General features: G+C 45.7%; 2 protein-coding genes across 3 annotated transcripts in view; both read left to right on the forward strand.

The window, feature by feature from the left end:
* The window catches only part of DLX4 (distal-less homeobox 4), a 34865-nt gene extending 31233 nt beyond the window's left edge, over positions 1–3632 (forward strand). The window contains exon 3 of the mRNA XM_082194525.1: positions 1276–3632. Coding sequence (XP_082050651.1) covers positions 1276–1527 — 252 coding nt within the window. The 3' untranslated portion in view covers positions 1528–3632. The remainder of the gene's footprint in view (positions 1–1275) is intronic.
* PDK2 (pyruvate dehydrogenase kinase 2) overlaps positions 1–23080 on the forward strand; it is a 266084-nt gene that overhangs the window by 30644 nt on the left and 212360 nt on the right. The window lies entirely within an intron of this gene.

Raw genomic sequence — 23080 nt, forward strand, 5'->3', positions numbered from 1 at the left:
GAGAAAAAGATTTGGGGACCCGGTATCTTTTCCTCCATGGGAGAAAAAAGCAGCTGGGTGGGGTGGGGTGGGGATTCTGAGTGGACAGCTGGCAGAAAATCAAACAGCTAATCGCCTCCTTACCTTGTTCATCTGTTTTCAGATACAGCCTTGAGACTGTTTTTTATTTTAAAGGGGCGCGGGTGGCGCTGTGGTCTCAACCACTGAGCCTAGGGCTTGCCAATTGGAAGGTTGGCAGTTCGAATCCCCGTGATGGGGTGAGCTCCCGTTGCTCGGTCCCTGCTCCTGCCAACCTAGCAGTTCAAAAGCACACCAGCGCAGGTAGATAAATAGGTAAACTGTGTTTCCGTGTGCTGCTCTAACTTCGCCAGAAGTGGCTTAGTCATGCTGGCCACATGACCCAGGAAAACTGCCTGCAGACAAACGCCGGCTCCCTCGGCCAGTAAAGCGAGATGAGCGCCGCAACCCCAGAGTCGTTCGTGACTGGACTTAACTGTCAGGGTCCCTTTACCTTCATTTTAAAACAGAATCACTCTTTTGGAGGGTTAAGGGCATGTGTGAGAGAAAGTCCCAGCCCACAAGTAGAAGTCTTTGCCCTGATATGATGGGCTAGTTGAATCTTACCAGCAATACCACCACAATTTTGCCCTTGGTGGAAATAGCACCAGGACAGTGCCGTTCAAGAACATTATACACAAGTGGTTTGACATAGGCATCCCCACACTGCGTAGGTGCATAGGATCAGATGTCTTAAGTAGAGTCAGGCCACAGGTAGGACCAGTAAAGGGCTTCCTTCCTGCATGAATGTTACTCCAAGTCTGAGTGTTTGGCTGAGTCCATATATGGCAACTTCAACACAGACTGGAAAGGGAAAGGAATGCCAAGACAATTCAATACCTGGCAGAAGTTCTGCATCCAAATTTTGACTCCTTAGAATTTTTCCAATGATTTCACATTTGAGTTTCAACTTGAATGTTGCTGAAGAAGTTTAACGCAATCGGAGCAAGTGTTGACTCGCATATTCAATATTTGACCGCACTACAGTTCTTGAACCTAGCACTATTCATAAATGCAAAGTGGGGGAAGACCTTTAAGATGAGAAATATATATATATATTTAGCAAGGGCGTTCAAGAAGGAAGAACTTGCTTGATGACTTTTTTTCCTTTCTTTCTCCTAGCCTTGTTTCGCTTCTCTCAACTGGTTGTTGACCGAAATAAATTGAGGCTACTTCTCTACATGCTCTGTTTACACCTTTCCCTCTCTGTTATCGCAGGTGAAGATCTGGTTCCAGAACAAGCGTTCCAAGTTCAAAAAGATTATGAAGCAGGGCTCCAGCATCCAAGATGACCACCTCCACAGTTCCTCATCCTTGTCCCCTTGCTCCCCCAACATCCCCCCACTCTGGGACATCCCCATGGCCTGCAAAGGCCCTCCCCTGCCTCCCAGCAGCTACATCAACAGTTTTGGACCTTGGTACCACCAACCGCAGCACCAAGACGCCATGGGGAGGCCTCCGGTGATGTGACAAAAGGGGCACTGGCAGCATCAGCCCATCCTCGATGTGTCTCTTCCTCCAAAGTGCTGATCAGGGTCCCCGGAACAGGCGAAAGGAGGGCGTGGAGTTTGGAGGGAGAAGTTGGCTTCTTTGAAGGAATCACCAGCACTTTCCTCCTGGTGAGAACATCCCTGGCAGGAGATGGACTTCGAACGGACATGTCCAGGGACCAAATCTTAACAACGATGGCAGGTTGTGTGAGGCAAAGTTAGGGAAAGAATCCCCCAGCTCCGAAACACGAATGGAAGGTCAGGGTCCCATTTGGATCGGCGTCTCTTCATCAGGGATTTTACAAGAGAGGTGCTTGTGTGTTTTTCGTTCCAAAGATAGGCTCTTGGGTGACACGGGCCTTACGTCAGATCTAGTTGTGTTAGTAAGAGGTCAGGTTTTTGCCATATTTCCCCCTCTCATCCAGCAAGGCTTCTGTGCCTTAAGCAGTATTGATGGAAGACAGGAAATAAACAGGTAGTGGTGTTGCTGGTTTGGAGGTTCAGTGACGGGAGGACTTTATCTGTTGTATTTCTGCCTTGTCCTGCAGAGGCTCAAGGCACAGGAGCTTTGCCATCTTTATGTTTCTTTTTTTTGGGCAATCCTAGTTAGTGTAGCAAGGTTTTGAGCTGCACAAAGATCTACTCCAGGCAAGGGCCTGAGAGAAGGAATGATTAACTGGTCAAACAGACAAGAAAACAGCGCTTGGAGAGTTCTTTTTATTTAAGGGACTAGTTCTAGTTCTATATGTCTAAAAAGTTTGGGTTCTTCCCTTTACAAAACAAACTAGTTCAGTTCACAGTTCAATTCAAGTCCGTCCAAATCCTCAACAACAACAACAACAACACCAAACCAAAATAAACCGATTCAGAATGTTACAAGCTGCGGTGCTGGAGTATAGAATATACTTAAGACTCAGAAAATGTCAGTGCACACACAGAGAGTGGAATGAGAAATTGTTTCATTTATTTCCCCCCAAATATTATGTTCTACAAACGTAAAGGCCCAAAGAGTCTAAAATAAATAAAAAAATAATACAAAAAAAGGAGAAGGAACTAGAAATCGTTCAAAGCTCTACCCCATAACAAACTTGATTTTAGTTCACCTGTTAGTTATAGGAATGGCTTTCAGGTTCAGAGATTTTGGAACCAATTCAGTGAACATTATAAAATCAAAACAGTTCACTCCAAGCACTGTAGGAAAGAGAGCCTAAATATTGGCATAATTTCATAATGGGAGGGGGGCAAGGATACAAGTTAGGCTGGATATTCTCATGGGGTTAAAACTGGCAAGAACTTACCTATCAAAATTGGTTCAATTCACCTTCTACCTGCAAAAGAAATTGGTGATAGTTCTAGGTAGCCAATCCCCATAGAGCCGCAATTTGCTAAAAGCAGGGGGAAATATATATATATTTTTAAAATATCCAACTGCTTTCTTCAAAGCCAATTTTGCTTCCATGTCTGTCTGTACTAAAATATTTTTTCATTAAAAATTGTGCTAAAGCCAGGATTATGTTTACAGTCAATGAAACGTTTGTAGAATGTAATCTCCATATCCTCTCCCCACTCCCATTTTTTTTTAAAAAAAGAAAAAGGGATTTTTCATATTTGTTTCAGCTACAACATGAAGTCTCTCCCCTCCCCCCAACCTCCAGCAAATAACTGGAGGCTATTTAACTAAACCATTAAAAGAAAAAAGAAAAAAACTAATTTAACTTTTCTCTCTCCCCCCCCCCCCACTTTGCCAAGCATAATGACATTTTTATTTATTGAAATACAGCTTTTGGTATATTGTATTGTTTTCAATTTATAAACAGAATGTAAAACTATAAATAATTTTTTTTTGTACAAACGAACGCTGTCAAGCTCCTCCTTTATAGTTCTTGTAAAGCAGACATGGCCAAACTTGGCCCTCCAGCTGTTTTAGGACTACAATTCCCCTCATCCCTGACCACTGGCCCTGTTAGCTAGGGATGATGGGAGTTGTAGTCCCAAAACAGCTGGAGGGCCAAGTTTGGCCATGCCTGTTGTAAAGTTTGAATCTAGAAAATAAATGAAGACAACTGTTATGAGTCTTCAACACCACCGTTCCTGCAGACTCAGTTAATGTATGGAACTGGACCTCCAGAGACACAATGCCATGCTCTGCCTCAGCAGCGCCCCACAACTGCATAATGAGGAACCCCATAGGGCAGGCAAAGCCAGTGTAGTGCCTTCTGTATGTTGATGGACTACAATTCCCATCAGCCCCTCCAGTATGGCCAATTATCAGGAATGGTGGGAGTTGTAGTTCAGCAACATCTGGAGGGCACGTTGACTAGGGCTTCCCCAGGACTGGATTTAGGTTTGATGAGGCCCTAAGCTACTGAAGGTAATGGGCCCCATTATATGTCCAGCTGTCCTTTGTCAACAACAAATTGTTGCTGTTTTGGTGTTGAATATATGCTATATGGTAATTTATGGACCTCATAGGCAACCAGTCCATGCAGAATGTAGGCACCCTGTACAGTGATACCTCTGGTTACATATGCTTCAGGTTACATAGGCTTCAGGTTACAGACTCCGCTAACCCAGAAATAGTACCTCTGGTTAAGAACTTTGCTTCAGGATGAGAACAGAAATCGTGCTGCAGCGGCGGTAGGAGGTCCCATTAGCTAAAGTGGTGCTTCAGGTTAAGAACAGTTTCAGGTTAAGAACGGACCCCCGGAACGAATTAAGTACTTAACCTGAAGAACCACTGTATATAGAAATGAACAAACCAGTGATATTTTAGGGAGCAGAGTGGCAGACAAGGCCCATTACTTACATCATAGAAGCCTACACAACACCAAATACTGTTGCTGTATGTAGGAATTATTTTATTTGTTTTTTATCTTATATTTTGGAAGTGTACATCCTGTTTTTTTCTTTAATTTTTTTTGGGGGGGCCCCAAGAGAGTGGGGCCCTCAGCTATAGCTTATACATAAATCCGGCACTGGGCTTCCCATTTATTCAGAGTTTGCATGGTTAGAATAATAGAATTGTAGACTTGGAAGGGACCCCTCGAGTCATCTAGTCCAACCCCTGCAATGTAGGAGTCCCAGCTAAAGCATCCACGACAGATGGCCATCCAGCCTCTGCTTAAAAACCTCCAAGGGAGGAAAGTTCACAACCTCTGGAAGGAGACCGTTCCACCGTCAAGCAGCTCTTGCTGTCAGAAAGTTCACTTGAAGCCATTGGTTTTAGTCCTTCCCTTCGGAAAAAGCAAGTTTGTTCCCTCTGCCTTGAGACAGCCCTTGAGATCTTTGAAGATGGCTGTCATATCTCCTCTCAGTCTCCTCTTTTCCACACCTGACGCAAAAGTCTCCAGATTGGGACCTGTGAATGGAACATAAAAGGGGTCCCAAATGCACTGATCTTAGTCAAATTCATGCCGTTAAAATCTCTCTCAGCTGTCCTCGGCCTGGTGCCCACCAGATATTTGAACTAAACTCCCATCAACCCTGACCATTGGCCATGGTGGTTGGGGCTAATGGGAATGGAAATCCAAAAGATCTGGATGGCACCAGGTTCTGGAAGGCTGATGAGTTTCGATGAGGCATGGGGAACCAGGGACCTTCCAGATGTAGTTGGAGTCCAGGTCCCATAATCCTTGACTGCCAGGCACTGATGGGAATTGGAGTCCTACAGCAGTTAGAGGATCACAACCTTTACTTTAGAATATGTGGTCGGGTATCTCTGCAAACCTGCATTCCACCCCACCACTGAAGTTTTAGATTTACCAGTGTTACTAATAGTTCATTGTTGATTGAAGGTCTGGGAAGAAACCCATGGTTGGCTTTGTAACACACACACACAATCACGTGGTGTAGCCGTGGCATAGCGTGAGCCATAGGGGTGGTTGCCCTGGGCGCAAAATTCTGTGGGGTGCAAAATTTCAAAAGGGAAAAAAAGAGAAAGTTGTAATCATAGAGTTGGGAGGGCCCTGAGAGTCATCTAGTCCAACACCCTGCAAGGCAGGAATATACAGCTGTCCCATATGGGGATTGAACCTGCAACCTTGGTGTTATTAGCACCACATTCTAACCAACTGAGCTATCCAGCTTCCTAGTGTGCCCTCCCCCTCACATAGAAAATCTCCCGATGTTTGCATGGGCGGACTGAGAAGTGGATTTGGGTGATGGCCTGTTGATAAGGCACCCTCTGCATAGGGCTTTAGAAACATACCCTCTCCAGACCAATCCCCCGTCCCACTCTCTGCCATGCTCCATGCTCCTGGGGTACCACAGCTGCCACTTGGGCATGTTGTCAAGCTATTGCCCCTTCAGTCCAGCCTATTGCTGGGTAGTGCTGAGGATACTTGCCTTGCCCCGGACACTGGCTACCCATGCTACGTCACTGCAGAGTAGTACTTCCTGCAAACTGGTAAGGGATCATCACAAGATGTGGCCTCTTTGGGGTGTTTGTTCCTTGAAGGTCTGGACTAAATAAGAGTGATACAGTGGTACCTCGGGTTACAAACACCTCGGGTTACAAACACTTTGGGTTACAGACTCCACTAACCCGGAAGTAGTACCTTAGGTTAAGAACTTTACCTCAGGATGAGAACAGAAATCGTGTGCCGTGGCAGCGGGAGGGCCCATTAGCTAAAGTGGTACCTCAGGTTAAGAACGGTTTCAGGTTAAGAACAGACCTCCGGAACGAATTAAGTTCGTAACCAGAGGTACCACTGTACTTGGATTTTCCTTCAGTATGATGACACCCTCTGTGTTTCTTTAGAGACAGGCAAGGTGTTTTAGCTCATACCCACCAAAATCAGTTTTTGCCCAAGTAGAATCCCCAGCTCTTGAAATAATTTTGGAGGGGCCCAGAGACAGAGCTTGGCCAGGCGCAGAAAATGTTCTGCTGGCAAATGAAAACTGCCAGTGTATGAGTTTACAAATCTGTCACCGGGCATAGCACGACCGTACGATAGCAGGCCATGCAAGATCATAATCTGAACCAGGTTTACAACTCTGCCACATCCAGAAAATGGGATGAAATATACATGCAAAGCAGAAGATTCAGGAAATGAGCTCCGAGCCACAAATGTCTGCAGCTCAAGTCACACACATGCAGCACATATTGCCAAGGGAATTAAGCATCTAGAAAACATTTATCCATTTTACAGATGGGAACCACTAGGGCAATTGGTGACTCAACTGCAGAGAACTCAAAATACATTAAAAAAAGGACAAAATAATTTAAGAAAATGAGCCAAGCCACAGACTTCTACTGGTAAAGTCATGCATATGCAAAACATGGCGAATGAATTAAGCTCCTCCTCTAATGTTGGGGTGACTCTTCCTTGTCTGCTTGCCACACAGGATGTGGTGACCATTTTAAATGTTGTAGTCTACACAATGTAGCCCCCACCAGGGTTCTGCATGCCACAATGTGTGTGTGTGTGTGTGTGTGTGTGTGAGAGAGAGAGAGAGAGAGAGAGAGAGAGAGAGAGAGAGAGAGAGAAATGCATCAAATGCATAAAAAATAAAAGTTCTCTTGGGTAGAGATCTCCATCTTCAACTTGGGCTGCATTGGCATTGAACATCCAATGCCACTGCAATACCACATTAAACAGGGACGTGGGTGGCGCTGTGGGTTAAACCACAGAGCCTAGGACTTGCCAATCAGAAGGTCGGTGGTTCGAATCCCCACGACGGAGTGATCTCCCATTGCTCGGTCCCTTCTCCTGCCAACCTAGCAGTTCGAAAGCACATCAAAGTGCAAGTAGATAAATAGGTACCGCTCCGGTGGGAAGGTAAATGGTGTTCCCATGCGCTGCTCTGGTTTGCCAGAAGCGGCTTAGTTTTGCTGGCCACATGACCCGGAAGCTGTACGCCGGCTCCCTCGGCCAATAAAGCGAGATGAGTGCCACAACCCCAGAGTCGGCCACGTCTGGACCTAATGGTCAGGGGTCCCTTTACCCCCCAAAAAGAATTCTGGGAAATTGTTAAGGGTGCTGATAGTTGTTCGGCAACCCCCACTCCCCTCACAGAATGACAATTCCCAGTTGCCTGGAAAGAGGGATTGATTGTCAAAGCACTCTGGGAACAGTAGTTCCTTTTGGGAAACAAGAGTCTCATGGCAAAACTCTCAGCACCCTTTAACAAACTACAGTTCCCAGGATTCTTTTTGAAGTGGTACGACACTACTGTGAAGTGGCCTGCCATCTTCTGGGTTGTCCCTGCAGAACCTGCTCCTCTTAGCCCCACCACAATCCCCGGGGAAGGACTCCCTGGGGGAAAGAACTGCCCTAACCATCAAATGTTTCAAATCATATGCAGAGCATGTTTTCCTCATTATGGAGGGTGTTGTTCACACACTCATGGTGCCAAAGGTGTGTGTGTAAAGAATGAGTCACTTGTGTAGCCTCTTTCCATGTTCCTGGAATCTCTAGTCATACAGCAGGTATGACTTTTGGCCGGTAGCCATGATCCGTAGCTAGCAGGACCCAGTGGTCAGGGATGATGGGGTTTGTAGGCCAAAAACATCTGGAGGGCCGAGTTTGCCTATGCCTGCTCTTTGAGGAACAAACTACAGTCCCACAGATTCTTGGAGGGTTTGTGCACTTTAAATGTATGGTTCAAAGAAAGAGAGCCATTCGGGGTTCAGGGTTCGAGTCAGACTGACAGGTGGGCTTAACTTCATCAACAAGTTGATGAAGTTGCCCTTGTCTATGCCTCTGGACTGGCTCTTTTCATAATTCACAGGTCAGAGCAGACACCTCCAAATTATCTCTGCCGTGTATTTAACCCCCAATGAACTTCACCAGGGTCACTGGACTCACCCCGCCCCCCTCAATAGGCCTTCTGGAATAAGAAGGACCTTTATATTCCTCACACACGGTCTCAGTTTCGTTTCTTTCACCTCCACTGCGGCCTCTGCAATTACCTGAATGGGGGCATATGACAAATGAAACTGAGGTTGCGGCTATTTGGGGTTTAAAGTGGGGGTGGGGGAGTGGAGGGGCAGAGGGAGAGAAGACAGGCAGGCTTTTGAATTTAGCTTTTTATGGGAGGTGGGCTGCCTCTTTCCCTCCCTCACCCCTCCTGATATGCAGCCATTGAAAAGTTAATTACTTCAAGATTTGACTTAGAAAGCCGAGGAAGACAATAACAGCCGTAAAGTGGGCACCAAATAAAAATTCAATCTGCCGCCCCTCTCCAAGCTTCAAAGCCAAGCCATATCTAGACAGTGGAAAGCAATGCAGCAATTGTAATCCATATTTTGTGGAAACAGATGAACTGTTTTGGGGTAGGGGCACACATAGAGAGGAGAGGGCAGATGTCATTCAACCCCCCTGGCAAACTACAGAGTGACACTACTACTACTACTACTACTACTACTACTACTACTACTATTATTATTTTCTTACATTTATATTCCACTTTTCCTTTGGGGATTCGAACTCGGGTCTGCTAGACTGCAGTTCAGAATTTTAAAGCATATAACTTCCCTCAAAGAACATTGGGAACATCAGATCCCAGTCTTGGCCTTGCTTTTGGCAGAAAGCAATACAAATCCCAGAGTATCTCAAGCGTCCGGGTGAAAAAAATCATCCTGTTTTCTATTGCAAGAGAACAGCGGCCATTTGGGCTGCTGTGATCTCAAGCGATTTTGTGGCGCGATTCCCTCTCCCCAAAGAGCCTTTTCTCGGTAAGAGAAGTTGCAGGATTTCAGTTATGGCACTGAAGCAGTGCGGCTGCCCCAAAACTGTTGCCAGAACAAATGGCATTGTTTTGAGGCCAGGGAAGGCCCGGGAACTGGTTAGGCAAGCTTCTTTGAAGACAAAGACCGGCTTGAGTGCCCTGAGGAGGACTTCAAAGGGATGAGCTGGGTTGCAATAGCTGCAACTAAGGGAGAAACAACAGAAAAGAGCAGCTGGGCTAGACAGTCGCTGCGCGTATGAGCTGGAAGCTGGAGAAGGAAGAGCTGGGGACAGAGACATGTCTTGCCGTGGGCTAGATCCAAAGCTGTGATTAATGGAAAAGCAAGATATTGTAACTCACTCTACATGGGGCTGCCCTTGAGACTGACCCAGAAACTCCAGCAGGCGCAGAATCCCGCGGCGAGGCTCCTTACGGGCCTCAACCAGAGCCAGGGCTTTTTCGGCTGTGGCCCCGATTTGGTGGAACGCTCTGTCACAAGAGACAAGGGCCCTGTGGGACTTGACAGTGCCGGATTTACATATAAGCTAAACAAGCTATAGCTTAGGGCCCCACTCTCTTCGGGGCCATAGCTGTCAACTTACAGATTTGAAAATAAGAGACCAGCAGCCTCGAAAATAAGGGGTCAGCAGCCAAAATAAGGGATCAACAATTACTTTGATAAAATACATATTTTGTTGCGTACAAATGGCTTTAGATACCTATTAGGTCCCTTAATTACCATATAGCACATATCCAACACAAAAAAGCAACAATTTATAATTGACAAAGGACAGCTGGACATAGAAAGGGCCCCATTGCGTTCAGTAGCTTATTTAAGGGACATCATCAATAAGGGACAGCAGTGGGACATGGCGCTGGGATAAGGGACTGTCCCGCCAAATAAGGGACGCTTGACAGCTATGTTGGGGGCCCCAAAAAGAATTAAAGGAAAAAACCACCAGGATGTACATTTCCAAAATATAAGATAAAAAACAAATAAAATAAAGCCTACATACAGCAACAGTGTTTTGTGTTGTGTAGGCTCCTATGACGCAAGTGATGGGCCGTGCCTGCTAGCCTGCTCCCTAAAATATCACTGGTTTGCTCCTTTCTATATATAGGGTGCCCACATTCTCCATGGAATGGTTGCCTGGCAACATGGGCAAATGGCTTTAGATCCCTATTAGGTCCATAAATTACCATTTGGCATATATTCAACACAAAAAACAGCAACAATTTGTTGTTGACAAAGGACACCTGGACATATAAAGGGCCCATTAACTTCAGTAACTTAGGGCCTCATCAAACCTAAATCCAGCCCTGGCTTGGAGGTCAGGCTGGCATGTAACAGTATTGAAAGTGGGGTTATATATAAATGGCTCAATACAATCAGGAGCATAAATAAAGTCAAACCTCAGTTCCCCAACGACTCCGTTTTGGAATGTTCCGGCTCCCGAATGACAAAAACCCAGAAGTAAATGCTCCGGTTTTTGAACATGTTTTGGAAGCCGAACATCTCGCTTGAGTGCAAGAAGCTCTTGTAACGAATGGGAAGCCGCACCTTGGTTTTCGAATGTTTCAGAAGGCAAACGGGCTTACGGATTACGTTCAACAACCAAGGTTTGACTGTAATCGTAAGTGTACACTCAAAAGGACGTCTTGCACTTAAATTTGGATGGAATGGCGCTGTGGGTTAAACCACAGAGCCTAGGGCTTGCTGATCAGAAGGTTGGCGGTTCGAATCCCTAGCGACGGGGTGAGCCTCCCGTTGCTCGGTCCCTGCTCCTGCCCACCTAGCAGTTCGAAAGCACGTCAAAGTGCAAGTAGATAAATAGGTACCGCTCCAGCGGGAAGGTAAACGGCGTTTCTGTGCGCTGCTCTGGTTCGCCAGAAGAGGCTTAGTCGGTTGAAATCAAACCTTTATTAGGCATTGTACAAATAAAACCATAAAAGAGAAAATAACATGTAAGTGACTTGAAATATATATAAAAAGGCAGCGGTTGGCTACATACATATATATATATATATATATATACATATAGAGTCAGTGGTTTTCCTTGTTAACCTGCTCCTTGGAGGGCTGCTACCAAAAACTCAGCTACCCCCGCCGTTACCCTTTGGTCAACGTCGGATAGGCAGAATCCCACACATTCACCTTGCTGGGGTTCCAGGCCACCCAAAAGAGGGGACAGCACGCGTTGACGGAGCGTACTGTACAATGGGCAATGAAAGAGAATATGCTCTACAGTGTCCGGGACATTCATAGAACATCTGCAGAGTCTCTTGTTTCTAGGGATGTTTTGATATCTTCCCCAGACAAATGCTGAGGGAAAAACATTCAACCGTGGCTTAGTCATGCTGGCCACATGACCTGGAAGCTGTACGCCGGCTCCCTCGGCCAATAAAGCGAGATGAGCGCCACAACCCCAGAGTCGGTCACGACTGGACCTATGGTCAGGGGTCCCTTTACCTGTACCTTTACTATGCCCACTGTAGCAAATGGCCATGAGACTGAAATACACTTGGAGGGCAAGTTTTCTATAAAGCCAGACTCTCCAAGTGTCCCTAATTTCCAGGGACAGTCCTGGATTTACAGAACTCATCCCTGTTACTGATTTGATCCCTGAATGCCCCTCTTTTCCTTTTGACAACCCTGTTTTCATTGGGGAAAGGTAGAAGGGTATGGAAAGGCATTTTTATTTTATTTTAATAGTCTCCTTTCTCCCATAAATAGTAAATAAATAATCTGGTAGAGCTAAGGTTAACACACACACAGTTGTCAGGTTTCATTTGAGCCATCACGGAGGAAAGGTGTGTATGTGTGTGTTTAAAGTTTATTCCTTTCTCTCAGCTGTCAAAGCAATTTCAAGATAACATTTCTTTTTTTTTTTGCTGTGTTGTTTTTTTCCCTTAGCAAGCGAAAGACATGCCGCAGGTAGATAAGATCTAACATAAATGTCTCCCTGGAGTGGAAGTTAATTGGGACAAGCGTGGGGGGCATTAAAACAGAAGAGGCTATAAAATAAAATATATAAAGTTGCCCTTCATGTTTCTATTTATTGAAGCGTCATGACAAGGTTGGGCGTGCTTGTCATTTCTTAATCATTTGTTCAAGGTGGGACTATTTTGCATTTCCATTAAAAAAAAAATGTTTCCAAACTTTGGTGCGAGCTTTCTACAGCTGCAGTGAATTTTTGAAACAGTATATTAAAAATATATATATATTAATCTTATCTTACTTGTGAGTAGACATCAATGAATTTGTGACCTGCCCCCATTATCTCTGAACGCTACGAAACCTGCATCCTAATTTTCCTCCCAAGGAATGTTAGAAACGCAATGGCATATCTGCATCAGTACAATGAGACGCCTTCATCTGCCCCAGCTGCAACAAAACATGTCTCTCCCTCATCGGTCTCTACAGCCACAGCAGGCGCTGTAACTCTCCAACAGTTTGATGTCGCACCCAAAAGCGGACTCCTCTATTGTCTCCCGAGACAGACAGATGCCAGCTTATGTTAAGGAGTGTTATGACTCTATTTGTGAATAAATAAATTTAGTGTTCAGGATGCCTCAAGGTTTAAAACAAGAGAGGTTGAATTATTTTAATTGCTTTCTGCCAGCCTGCTTTCCTGCTTGCTAGCTTTGAGGACTAGTAATTGTTTTCTTAAAAGGACGTGCACACACATATACTGTATTTTTCAGTGTATAAGACATCCCCATGTATAAGACCCCCCCTATTTTGGGGGCTCCAAATTAAGAAAACACCCCTCAGCACTACCCATGTATAAGACGAGCCCCAATTTGAAATCTATTTTTTGGTAAAAACAAAAAACCTAGGCTTATACATGGAAAAATATGGTGTATAATAGTGAAATCCCATACTTTACTCAGAAGGAAGCCCCATTGAGGCCCAGGCAAGTATGTATAGCAGGGGGAGGGAACTTTTTCCTTTGGGAGCCATATTTCCTGGGAGATCAAAGCACCACTTGCTGCTAGTGGGTGGGCCCAACCCCCAAAATGGGCCTAGCCAGAGCCAAAAGGGGTTTCCTTCCCTCTCCTCTATTTACCTTTTTTGCCACCCGCATGAGATTAAGCTGAATCTGCATGAGATCAGGGCGAGGGATGGAATATGCTCCCCCTGCCAGCATATAGGGCTCAGCTATGTAGCTGCAAATAGAACGTTTTAAGTGTGTTGCAAAGTGCAATATACAAATGTGACACTGGGTGGCGATGGTGAGCTATGGCAAATTCAATATATTTTTCAAAACGTTATGATGATGATTATTAAAAAAGCATTTTCACTGTGTTTTTTTACGTGTGTGGATTCCACCTAGTCTAAGCAACCTCCATCTTTTCAAGAACAGGTGGGTTGCTCACTGTTTAGTTTAGTTTTTATCTCTTCTCTTGGGCCCCATCCACACCATAACACACCCTTATACCACTTAATAGCCATGGCTTCCCCCAAAGGGTCCTGGGAACTGTAGTTCATTAAGAGTGCTGAGAGGAGTTAGAAGACCCATTGCAGAACTAGTCTGATCTTCCTCTGGAATTTCCAGGCAGTATGTAGCAATAAATAGTTCCTAGTGAAGCACTGGACTGTTTTCTGCTCCCATATACAAGCGACCTTAGTATCCCAATGTTTTATTTTCTTTAAAATAACATATCTCCCTGGGCTGAGATAGCCTCATTAAGAGTGCTTCTAGATGACCCATTTATTGAGCATTGAATCTGATTTGTTTGCAGGGAGGTTACATGATAGGTCAAAGTATTATCCCAGTCCACTTTTCTTATCACCAAAAGTCCAGTCTTTCAGGAACGAGGGTTTGTTACTCAAGACCCTCCCAATCGACTACAATTGCACAAGCTGAATTTGCTGGTATGTGATTGCAAATACCACGTGAAAATAGCAACAACCCAGAAACGCCTTAAGACAGTTATATCCTAGGCATCTTTCAAAGCAGAGATTGTGGGCCTCCAACAGTTTTGGGGCTGCATTTCCCATCATCCTTGACTATCAACTATGGTGGCTGGAGCTGATGTCACACAACTCTTAAACTTTATTCTGGGGCATTTTCAGGCACAACAATAAGTCACCTTGCCCATTGTTTTGTATATTTCTTCTGTGTATAATATTGCACTGGAAAAAATATTAAGATTCACGCAGAACCTCCTTCAATCTAGAACAAAGAAACAAGGAATTAATCCTTTGCGCAACTTCGCCTGAACTTTCGGCTTGTAAAATGCTATTCATTTTACAGTCCCACGAGTAGAGAAAACCCTTGCGAATAAGAAAGGGTGTAAATGTATGTGTAAAAAAAAAAAGGAAAGGTAAAGGACTCCTGGACAGTTAAGTCCAGTCAAAGGCGACTATGGGGTTGCGGCGCTCATCTCGCTTTCATGCCGAGGGAGCCGGTGTTTGTCCATAGACAGCTTTCTGGGGTCATGGGGCCAGCATGACTAAACTGCTTCTGGCACAACAGAGCACCGTGAGGGAAACCAGAGCACATGGAAACTCCGTTTACCTTCTCGCTGCAGCCGTACCTATTTATCTACTTGCACTGGTGTGCTTTTGAAGTGCTAGGTTGGCAGGAGCTGGGACAGAGCAACGGGAGCTCACTCCATCGCTGTTTACCTTCCCACTGCAGCCGTACCTATTTATCTACTTCACTGGTGTGCTTTCAAACTGCTAGGTAGGCAGGAGCTAGGAATGGGAGAGTAAGGATTAAGGGTGTACTGGCAGGGGCTGATGGGAGTTTTGATCCAAAACATCACATTGGTGACAGACAAGGTAAACAAACCACCACCAGGCTTGCTTAGCAAGACACCTGGGTCTGAGCTCATACTTTGTTTTGCTCCGAGAAACCACAATCGCCATTCAACCTTGTATAATAAGTTTGTTGCTGGCTTGGCACCCATAGTTTGTTAGGGCCAAACAAACCACGATCTCCGGTTCGGACATCATGCCTTGTCATGGTTTGCTTATGCAACTGCACGAAAGGAGAAGCACAACAGGGAGCGTGCACCGGACAGTTTAAAAAAGCACGCTTCGTGCTGTAGCGTGTTACATACAAGCATGACAAGTGTGCGCTTAATTCTGCTCTAAAACTAATGGGACCACAGTGTGCTTCAGTCTGGCTGGACCACGTCCAACGTTCTGGAGGTGTGGGTTCATCTTAAACCAGACCAAATATAATATCTTGCTTTTCCCTCCCTGTGCCGTTGTGGAGGTCACATGAGGCTAACTAAAACAGAAAGCGCGCTGTCTTTGTGTGCAATGCAATTTAGCACAGTTTAAGCAGCTCTCCTCCGTATGACTAAAGAAGAGGACTTCTTTGTTTAGCTCCTTTGTATGGTAGACTATATATGCTTGCAACATTTGAACCGCCTGCAGTTTGGAATAGTATCAATTTGTCTTTTTTTGTTTGTTAGCGGGAGCATTAGCCAGAGATAAAGATCAGTGTTTAGCTGTGTATCCTCAGTGTATCCGATCTCTGACACAGGATTATTAAGCAAAAATTATCTGATTGAGCAACTGAATATAGAACGGAATGCAAATTTTAATCAGTATCTTAGGAAGCGAACTGGCAAATAATTAGCCAGCAGTGGAATAAGTAGGGCTATACAGAGCATTTGCATTGAATTATGGAAATGGCCTGCTCTGCAACCTACTGCCTATGGGATATAGGTAGAAACCTGCTGTTTATTTTAAAATAATAATAATAATAATAATAATAATAATAATAATAACAACAACAACAACAACAACAACAACAATAACAATAATTTCTGTGCTTTTACTCTCGCAAGATTGAATGTATTGCCCTCGGGTGTACTTGAGGGACGATTCCAACAGATTCCACATGAAAAATGCTTATGTCCCTGTGGCAATGGCAGTACCTTCTGGCTTGCACTGTTTACAAAGCCTTGAGGAATGAGCTTATCACCCCTCTTTTATTCTCCATTCCGGGTCTCCCAGCCACTGCCACAGTGTCCTTTCTCTTGGCAGATCAAGATGAGCAGGTGACAGCAAAGGCTGCGAGGTTTTTAGCTGGTGCAATCAGAATAAGACCCACTATTTGACTATTGATTCAAACCCTAAAATGTATTTTATATAATAGACTTTTTATTTCTATCCATTGTATGCCATATTGTTGTTTTGTTGCTATGGCCGATGGCTGACACAAATAAAGATTCATTCATTCATTCATTCATTCATTCATTATTATTATTTGCCCGTTCCCCACCGTGAGGTTCCAGGGCCGGTCCGAGCAATCTAAAACACAACATTAAAAACAGTTTAAAACAAATGACCATCACAACTAGTGTGGGTCCTAAAATCAGCGGCGGAGGAAGGGGGTATGGGGGACACGGTTTGCCCTGGGTGTCATACATGAGGGGGGTGTGACATCACCGCAGGCAGCGTCACCTGGGATGCTCGCCACTCGCTGCGCCCCCCGGGACGCTGGCCACGGGCGATGGCACCCCTGTGGGCTGATTGCCTCGCCCCTGGGTGCACTGCTTCAGGTGCCGGAGCAGCTAGCTCCGCCTCTGCCTAAAATATCCCTCTCTCAACAATTTACACTAGCATTATAACTATTTATTTTTCATGAGTATACAGTGGTACCTCTGGATGTGAACTGGATCCGTCCTGGAGGCCCTTTTGCATCCTGAAGTGAACGCAACCCACATCTGCGCATGTGTGGGTTGCGATTCGCCGCTTCCGCACATGTGTGTGATGTCATTTTGAGTGTCTGTGCATGCACGAGCGGTAAAACCCAGAAGTAACGCGTTCTGTCACTTCTGGGTTGCCGCGGAGCGTAACCTGAAAACACTCAACCCGAAGCTACTTCAACCCGAGATATGGCTGTATATGCATACCGTAGATGCACAGAGAAAAACAGTTAATCAAATTGTGCATTTCTTAAGGAATCGCTGTTTCATTTTTAGTCCAGGTAGGGTTGCCATATCTTGAAGAGCAAAAACAGAGGACTGCCCAAGCCGGGGGTGGGGCGAGGGGAAGGCCCACAGGCAAATAAGTGCTTAAAATGGCTCACAACATATCAAATGAAAAAAATATATAACACTTCCAAAAACATATTGGAAACAATCAGAAATAAATAATATCCACGCAAAAAAACCACCCCCAAACAAACCCCAAAATCAAACCATACCACATTGCATGGATTCAGCACAAATGCACCAGCCTAATTTAACAGCTTTAAACTCAACAGGAGGGAGAGAAATGTCTAACACAGAAACTAAAAAGTAGTTTTTTCAAAAAAATAATCACCACCTTCCAGACAATGCATCTGTTGTTTGGACCCGAGACTCAAGCTTCACACAACCAATCACCCACCCCATCTCTCACCTGGGGTGGTGCAGACACTCCCCCACAGGGGGACTGTAAAGGTAAAGGTAAAGGGACCCCTGACCATTAGAACCAGTTGTGGCTGACTCTGGGGTTGCAGCGCTCATCTCGCTTTATTGGCCGAGGGAGCCGGCGTACAGCTTCTGGGTCATGTGGCCAGCATGACTAAGCTGCTTCTGGCGAACCAGAGCAGCACACAGAAATGCCGTTTACCTTCCCGCTGGAGCGGTACCTATTTATCTACTTGCACTTTGATGTACTTTCAAACTGCTAGGTTGGCAGGAGAAGGGACTGAGAAATGGGAGCTCACCCCGTCGTGGGGATTCGAACTGCCAACCTTCTGATTGGCAAGTCCTAGGCTCTGTGGTTTAACCCACAGCGCCACCCGCGTCCCAGTGGGACTGTAGGCTCCCATTATTGAGGGTTCTTGCCCTACATGACAGTCAGAAACCGTTCTTCTAACCTGTCCCCCCCCTCCCCAGTTACTGATCAGCATATATTCATCCAGGCTGGAAGCTAGGAGCACAGTTAATTGTAGGTAGGGCTGGGGGAGTAATTTGATTCTGTTCATATTTAAAGGCAATCTTGTCTACACTTTCTAAAACAGTAGGAGGTCCAGCTTTGAGGGCCTTCTGGCGGTTCCCTCATTGCAGGAAGTGAAGTTACAGGGAACCAGGCAGAGGGCCTTTTCAGCAGTGGCAGCCTCCCTATGTAACACCCTCCTGTCAGATGTCAAGGACATAAAGAACTACAGGAAGAACTATCAGGAAGTTCTTAATGTTTGACATTTTATTATTTTTTATATTTTGCTGGAAGCTGCCCAGAGTGGCTGAGGAAACCCAACCAGATTGCCATGGTAATTATTATTATTATTATTATTATTATTATTATTATTATTATTAAAAAAACAGTCATCCTTCAATATTCACACTTCTCCGAATTTTGCAATTCTGTTATCCAGTCAAGTAACATGGATTAAAATGCAAATACTGGGGTAAAGTGCCCATTTAAAATGTGTCTATTAGTGAAAATATCATACAAAATGCATTATTTTGGTAGTACGTGCTCTACAAAAAAAGTTTATAAAAATGTGAACATTAGGAGAATTTTGTAATAAGATGCTGATGAATTTTCAAAATGCCTTCTTCTTTCTTTCTTTCTTTCTTTCTTTCTTTCCCCCCACACACTGATATGGAAATGGGGAGAATGGGATTTAAGATGGGAAATATAAGAGAGAGAAACTGAAATTTACAGATTCACCCAGCACTATTTGTAAGCCTGCTATGTCTGTCTGCTCCTATTTTGCACCAGCTGGTGGCTCTATTGCAAATGCACATATAAGTTAAAATAGCATGAATAAAACATGTGATATTCTAGGGGAATGTCTGGCAAAAAAATGTGTATATTAGGCAAAATTGCATACTGAACTGCATGCATTAGGAGAAATTCTACATTGAAATGCTGATTTAATTCTCACAGGGACTTTTTTAAAAAGATACATGCTTGAAAATATGGAGAATTGTACTTATAACGAAAAAATGAGAAGCAGAGAAAACGAAAACTGACAGATTCGCCATTCCCTACTCCCAGGTAAGTGACTGCAGTCTAAGTCAGCTGTCATTTGGACACCTGCCAATTCGGTTTACTGTTTGGGTTCCGTCCTGAGCAGGAACGGCGACAAAAAAAGAATGTGTTAATTTCCAAAGCACCTCCAGGACTGTGGTGTCAGCCTCTTCCATTACTGTGCCTATTAAATATTTCAGAGTTAGGGGGAGAGCACTTCCATGCCGGCAAGCAACACACCCACAAAGCAAGGACAACTGGGAGGGGATGTCCCGGATTTTGCTAACCGCACCCTGGTTGTCTCACTGTCTCTCTCTCTCTCCCTCTCTGGGCTGTAGCAGCCACCCACTCTGTCCCACCGGTTTGGTAACAAGTCACCGTTCGGCCTCGTCAGCGAAACAAGTTGGGCAACTTCTGTTTGGCACGTGGCTCTTCTGAGGGCGAGGTGAGCTTGGGCTGTCACCCCTGGGCAGAATGCCTCTCTTCCCTTGTCATAGCAGCTTCCTGTCATGGCAGGACATTGGGGACACCAGTGGGAGGGAGGAAGAACGGCAAAGAGGATTAGGGACCCGACAGGCCCACCTTTGAGTCACTCAACACCAAGGCTCTGGGGCCTTCTGTTTCGTGTTGGCTTGAAATGATCTTGCTTATGCAGCTGATATGATCTGTGTTCCCTGAGCTCTCAAAACAGGTGGCGGTTTGTAATTCCTGTGCAAAACATAGAAAGCTTAAAGGGAAAGGGAAAGGGACACCTGACCGTTAGGTCCAGTTGTGACCGACTCTGGGGTTGCGGCGCTCGTCTTGCTTTATTGGCTGAGGGAGCTGGTGTACAGCTGCTGGGTCATGTGGCCAGCATGACTAAGCCGCTTCTGGCGAACCAGAGCAGCGCACGGAAACGCCGTTTACCTTCCCACCAGAGCGGTACCTATTTATCTACTTGCACTTTGAGGTGCTTTCGAACTGCTAGGTTGGCAGGAGCAGGGACCGAACAACTGGAGCTCACCCCATTGCGGGGATTCGAACCGCCGACCTTCTGATCGGCAAGTCCTAGGCTCTGTGGTTTAACCCACAGCGCCACCCTTGTACCAAATCAGACCATTGGTATAGCTCAGGGGTCTGCAACCCGCGTCTCCGGAGCCACATGTGGCTCTTTTACACCTTTGCCGTGGCTCCGGGGCGGATACTAGCGAAGGGAGGAGGCGCATTGTGCGCTCCGACACTCCCCACTGTGGCGGGCGCTATACTGGCTGTGACGTCGCATGGGGGCAGTGCATGCGTTAGTCACGCACCGTCCCAACGTCACCTTCCCGCCCGCCCGCTACATGGTAAGGGGCATGTACGCTGGTCACTGCATTGAAAGGGGGCATGTACGCTGGTCACTGTTTTGAAGGGGAGTGAAGAACACACACACAAAAAAAAGGTAACTTGTTAATTTAACTTTTATTTCTATGAGGAGGAGTAATTCTGAGGGGTCAAACAAAGAAATAATAAAAAAGTGACAAAAAACTTATTTTTATAATGACGAGTTTTGCGGCTCCCAGTTTTTTCTTCTTCGGAAACGGGTCCAAGTGGCTCTTTTTGTCTTAAAGGTTGCAGACCCCTGGTATAGCTAGTTCAGCCCTATCTATGTCAGGGATAGGGAACCCGATATTTGTTGGAGTATTTGCATGAGGTGTCAGAGAGGGGCAGTACCTTCCTTGTGCTCTCCAGAGATTGCCAGACTCTGGTGGATGGTGTAGGATGGAATAATGGGAACTATCACCCAACAACATCTGATCTACAAGTTGGGGAAGATGGTTCCAGAATTACTTGGCCTTACCTACCTCTGCCTAGGCTGACGATGAGTTGTGTTCTGAAACATCTGGAGGGCACTACATTGGCAAAGGCTGAACTAGATGGAGGAAGGCCGAGTTTGTTCAATTGTGTGTTGTTGGTTTTTTAAAAAAATTGCAAATGAAACAAACGAAAGTGAGAAATGGAGGAAGCGTCTGACAAGGAAGGAGACAGGAATGGGTGGAGGAAAGCAGACGAGCAGGAGGAACGTGAGATCTAGAGATTTCTATGGAGGAATAACTCTAACTGAATCCTGCAAAATTTTGGGAGCCGGCCAAGAAATGCAAAGCAGAGAGGCAGGGTCATTTTGGGGGGGATGGGGGCTGAAGAGTTAGACGGCCTGCAACCTGTTTTCCACACACCACGAAAGGTAAGGTGTAAAGTAATGATAAGGACATAGCTTCTGAGCATGTGCAGAATCTGTCCTCTCAATCACTAAAGAAGAAGAAGGAGAAGAAGATACAAGTCACCCCCACTGCCCCCTCCCAAAAACCCATACAGAGATATTCTGCTTACTTTTAAACTGGGTGATTGAGCATTCAGTTTGCTTGATGCTGAGTCAAGCAGTTGATCCATTGAACTCAGTACTGTCTACACTGGCTGGCAGTAGCTCTGTGGGTGCTCTACCACTGAGCCGGCTCAAGACATTTTGCTGCCAGAGGCGAAGGACAAGATGGCGCCCTCCCCCAAGTCACATACAGAAGCCAATTGGATGGGTGGTTCAATCTTACTCCAATACTGGCAAAAGGACAGTGTCTTCCACTGGTGTTGAAGGCAGCAGGCTAGCCTAGGGGGCTACACAGCAGGCCACACGGCACTCACCTCGTTGGCTGCTTGAGGCAGCTGCCTCACTTTGCCTCATTGTAGGGCTGGCCCTGGCTGTGGCCCTTCTTCTTCAAAGCATCTTTAGCAACAGCCAGAGGTGTGCAGTGCGTGTGTGTCTGCTTTTAAACGAACTCCCAGCATGGACTTAAACATGTCAGTCAACTCCCTGATTCTTGTTCTCTCTCTCTGCCTGTCTCTCTCTCTCTCATATATATATATTCTTTAGTTGGCAGCCTCGTTGTAGTAAAATATGCTGCTGTCTCCACATTGTCTGCCCACCCGCCGGCAGAAGGATCCTGTTTGCACGCAGCCCTGAGAGGAGAAAGCTGCGTGGAACCACGTGTGTGTGTGTGTGTGTGTGTGTGTGTGTGTGTGTGTGTGGAGTTACTCCTTGGATTAACTCTTTAATAGTTCAAGACATTCTATTCCAAAAATTGTACATAAGAAGCATAGGCCCGGGTGCGGGGGCTGGGGGGGCTGGCTGCTACAGCACCCACAACATTCTTCATGAAGGGACACCCACAATTTTTTGCACTGAGGCCACGCACACCAAGGGGGCGTGAGCACCCGATGTCAGCATGCCCAGCGACAGAGCATACGCTCCCGCCGCCTGGCCAGAGCGCATAGGATGTGCGGGGAGCCTGTTTGAGGAGAGGGGTGGCAATGCTGCCATGACTATTCTTCTTCTCTCCCTTCCCAGGTCAGACCTGACCCAGGAGCAGAGCTGTGGTTGGGCAGGAGGGAGCTGGCTGCTCCCTCACATGGGCAGCCCAAAATGCAGCATAGAGATACAGCGGTACCTCGGGTTACAGACGTTCAGGTTACAGACGTTCAGGTTACAGACGCTTCAGGTTACTCTGCTAACCTAGAAATAATACCTTGGGTTAAGAACTTTGCTTCAGGGTGAGAACAGAAATCACGCGGCGGTAGCGTGGCGGCAGCGGGAGGCCCCATTAGCTAAAGTGGTGCTTCAGGTGAAGAACATTTTCAGGTTAAGAACGCACCTCCAGAACAAATTAAGTTCTTAACCCGAGGTACCACTGCAATAAAAATCATACAGCAGCTAGCAAACTGCATTACAATTGCTTACGACTTACAGAAGAAGAAATGACATGGTTTGCCAAGGCAATTTCAAGTGGTCTGTGAGGGGAGCCACTGCGTTGGTAGGTGCATTTCCTGAACACATTTATTTGATTGGAGAGCAGTATTGCGAAATCCGGAGAGGCATGAATTTTGAAGGTTGGCTGTCTTTCTGTTTGCGAATTGTTTC

This window comes from Podarcis vaucheri (genome assembly GCF_965113315.1).
Source record: "Podarcis vaucheri genome assembly, chromosome: 13".
Taxonomy (NCBI): domain Eukaryota; kingdom Metazoa; phylum Chordata; class Lepidosauria; order Squamata; family Lacertidae; genus Podarcis; species Podarcis vaucheri.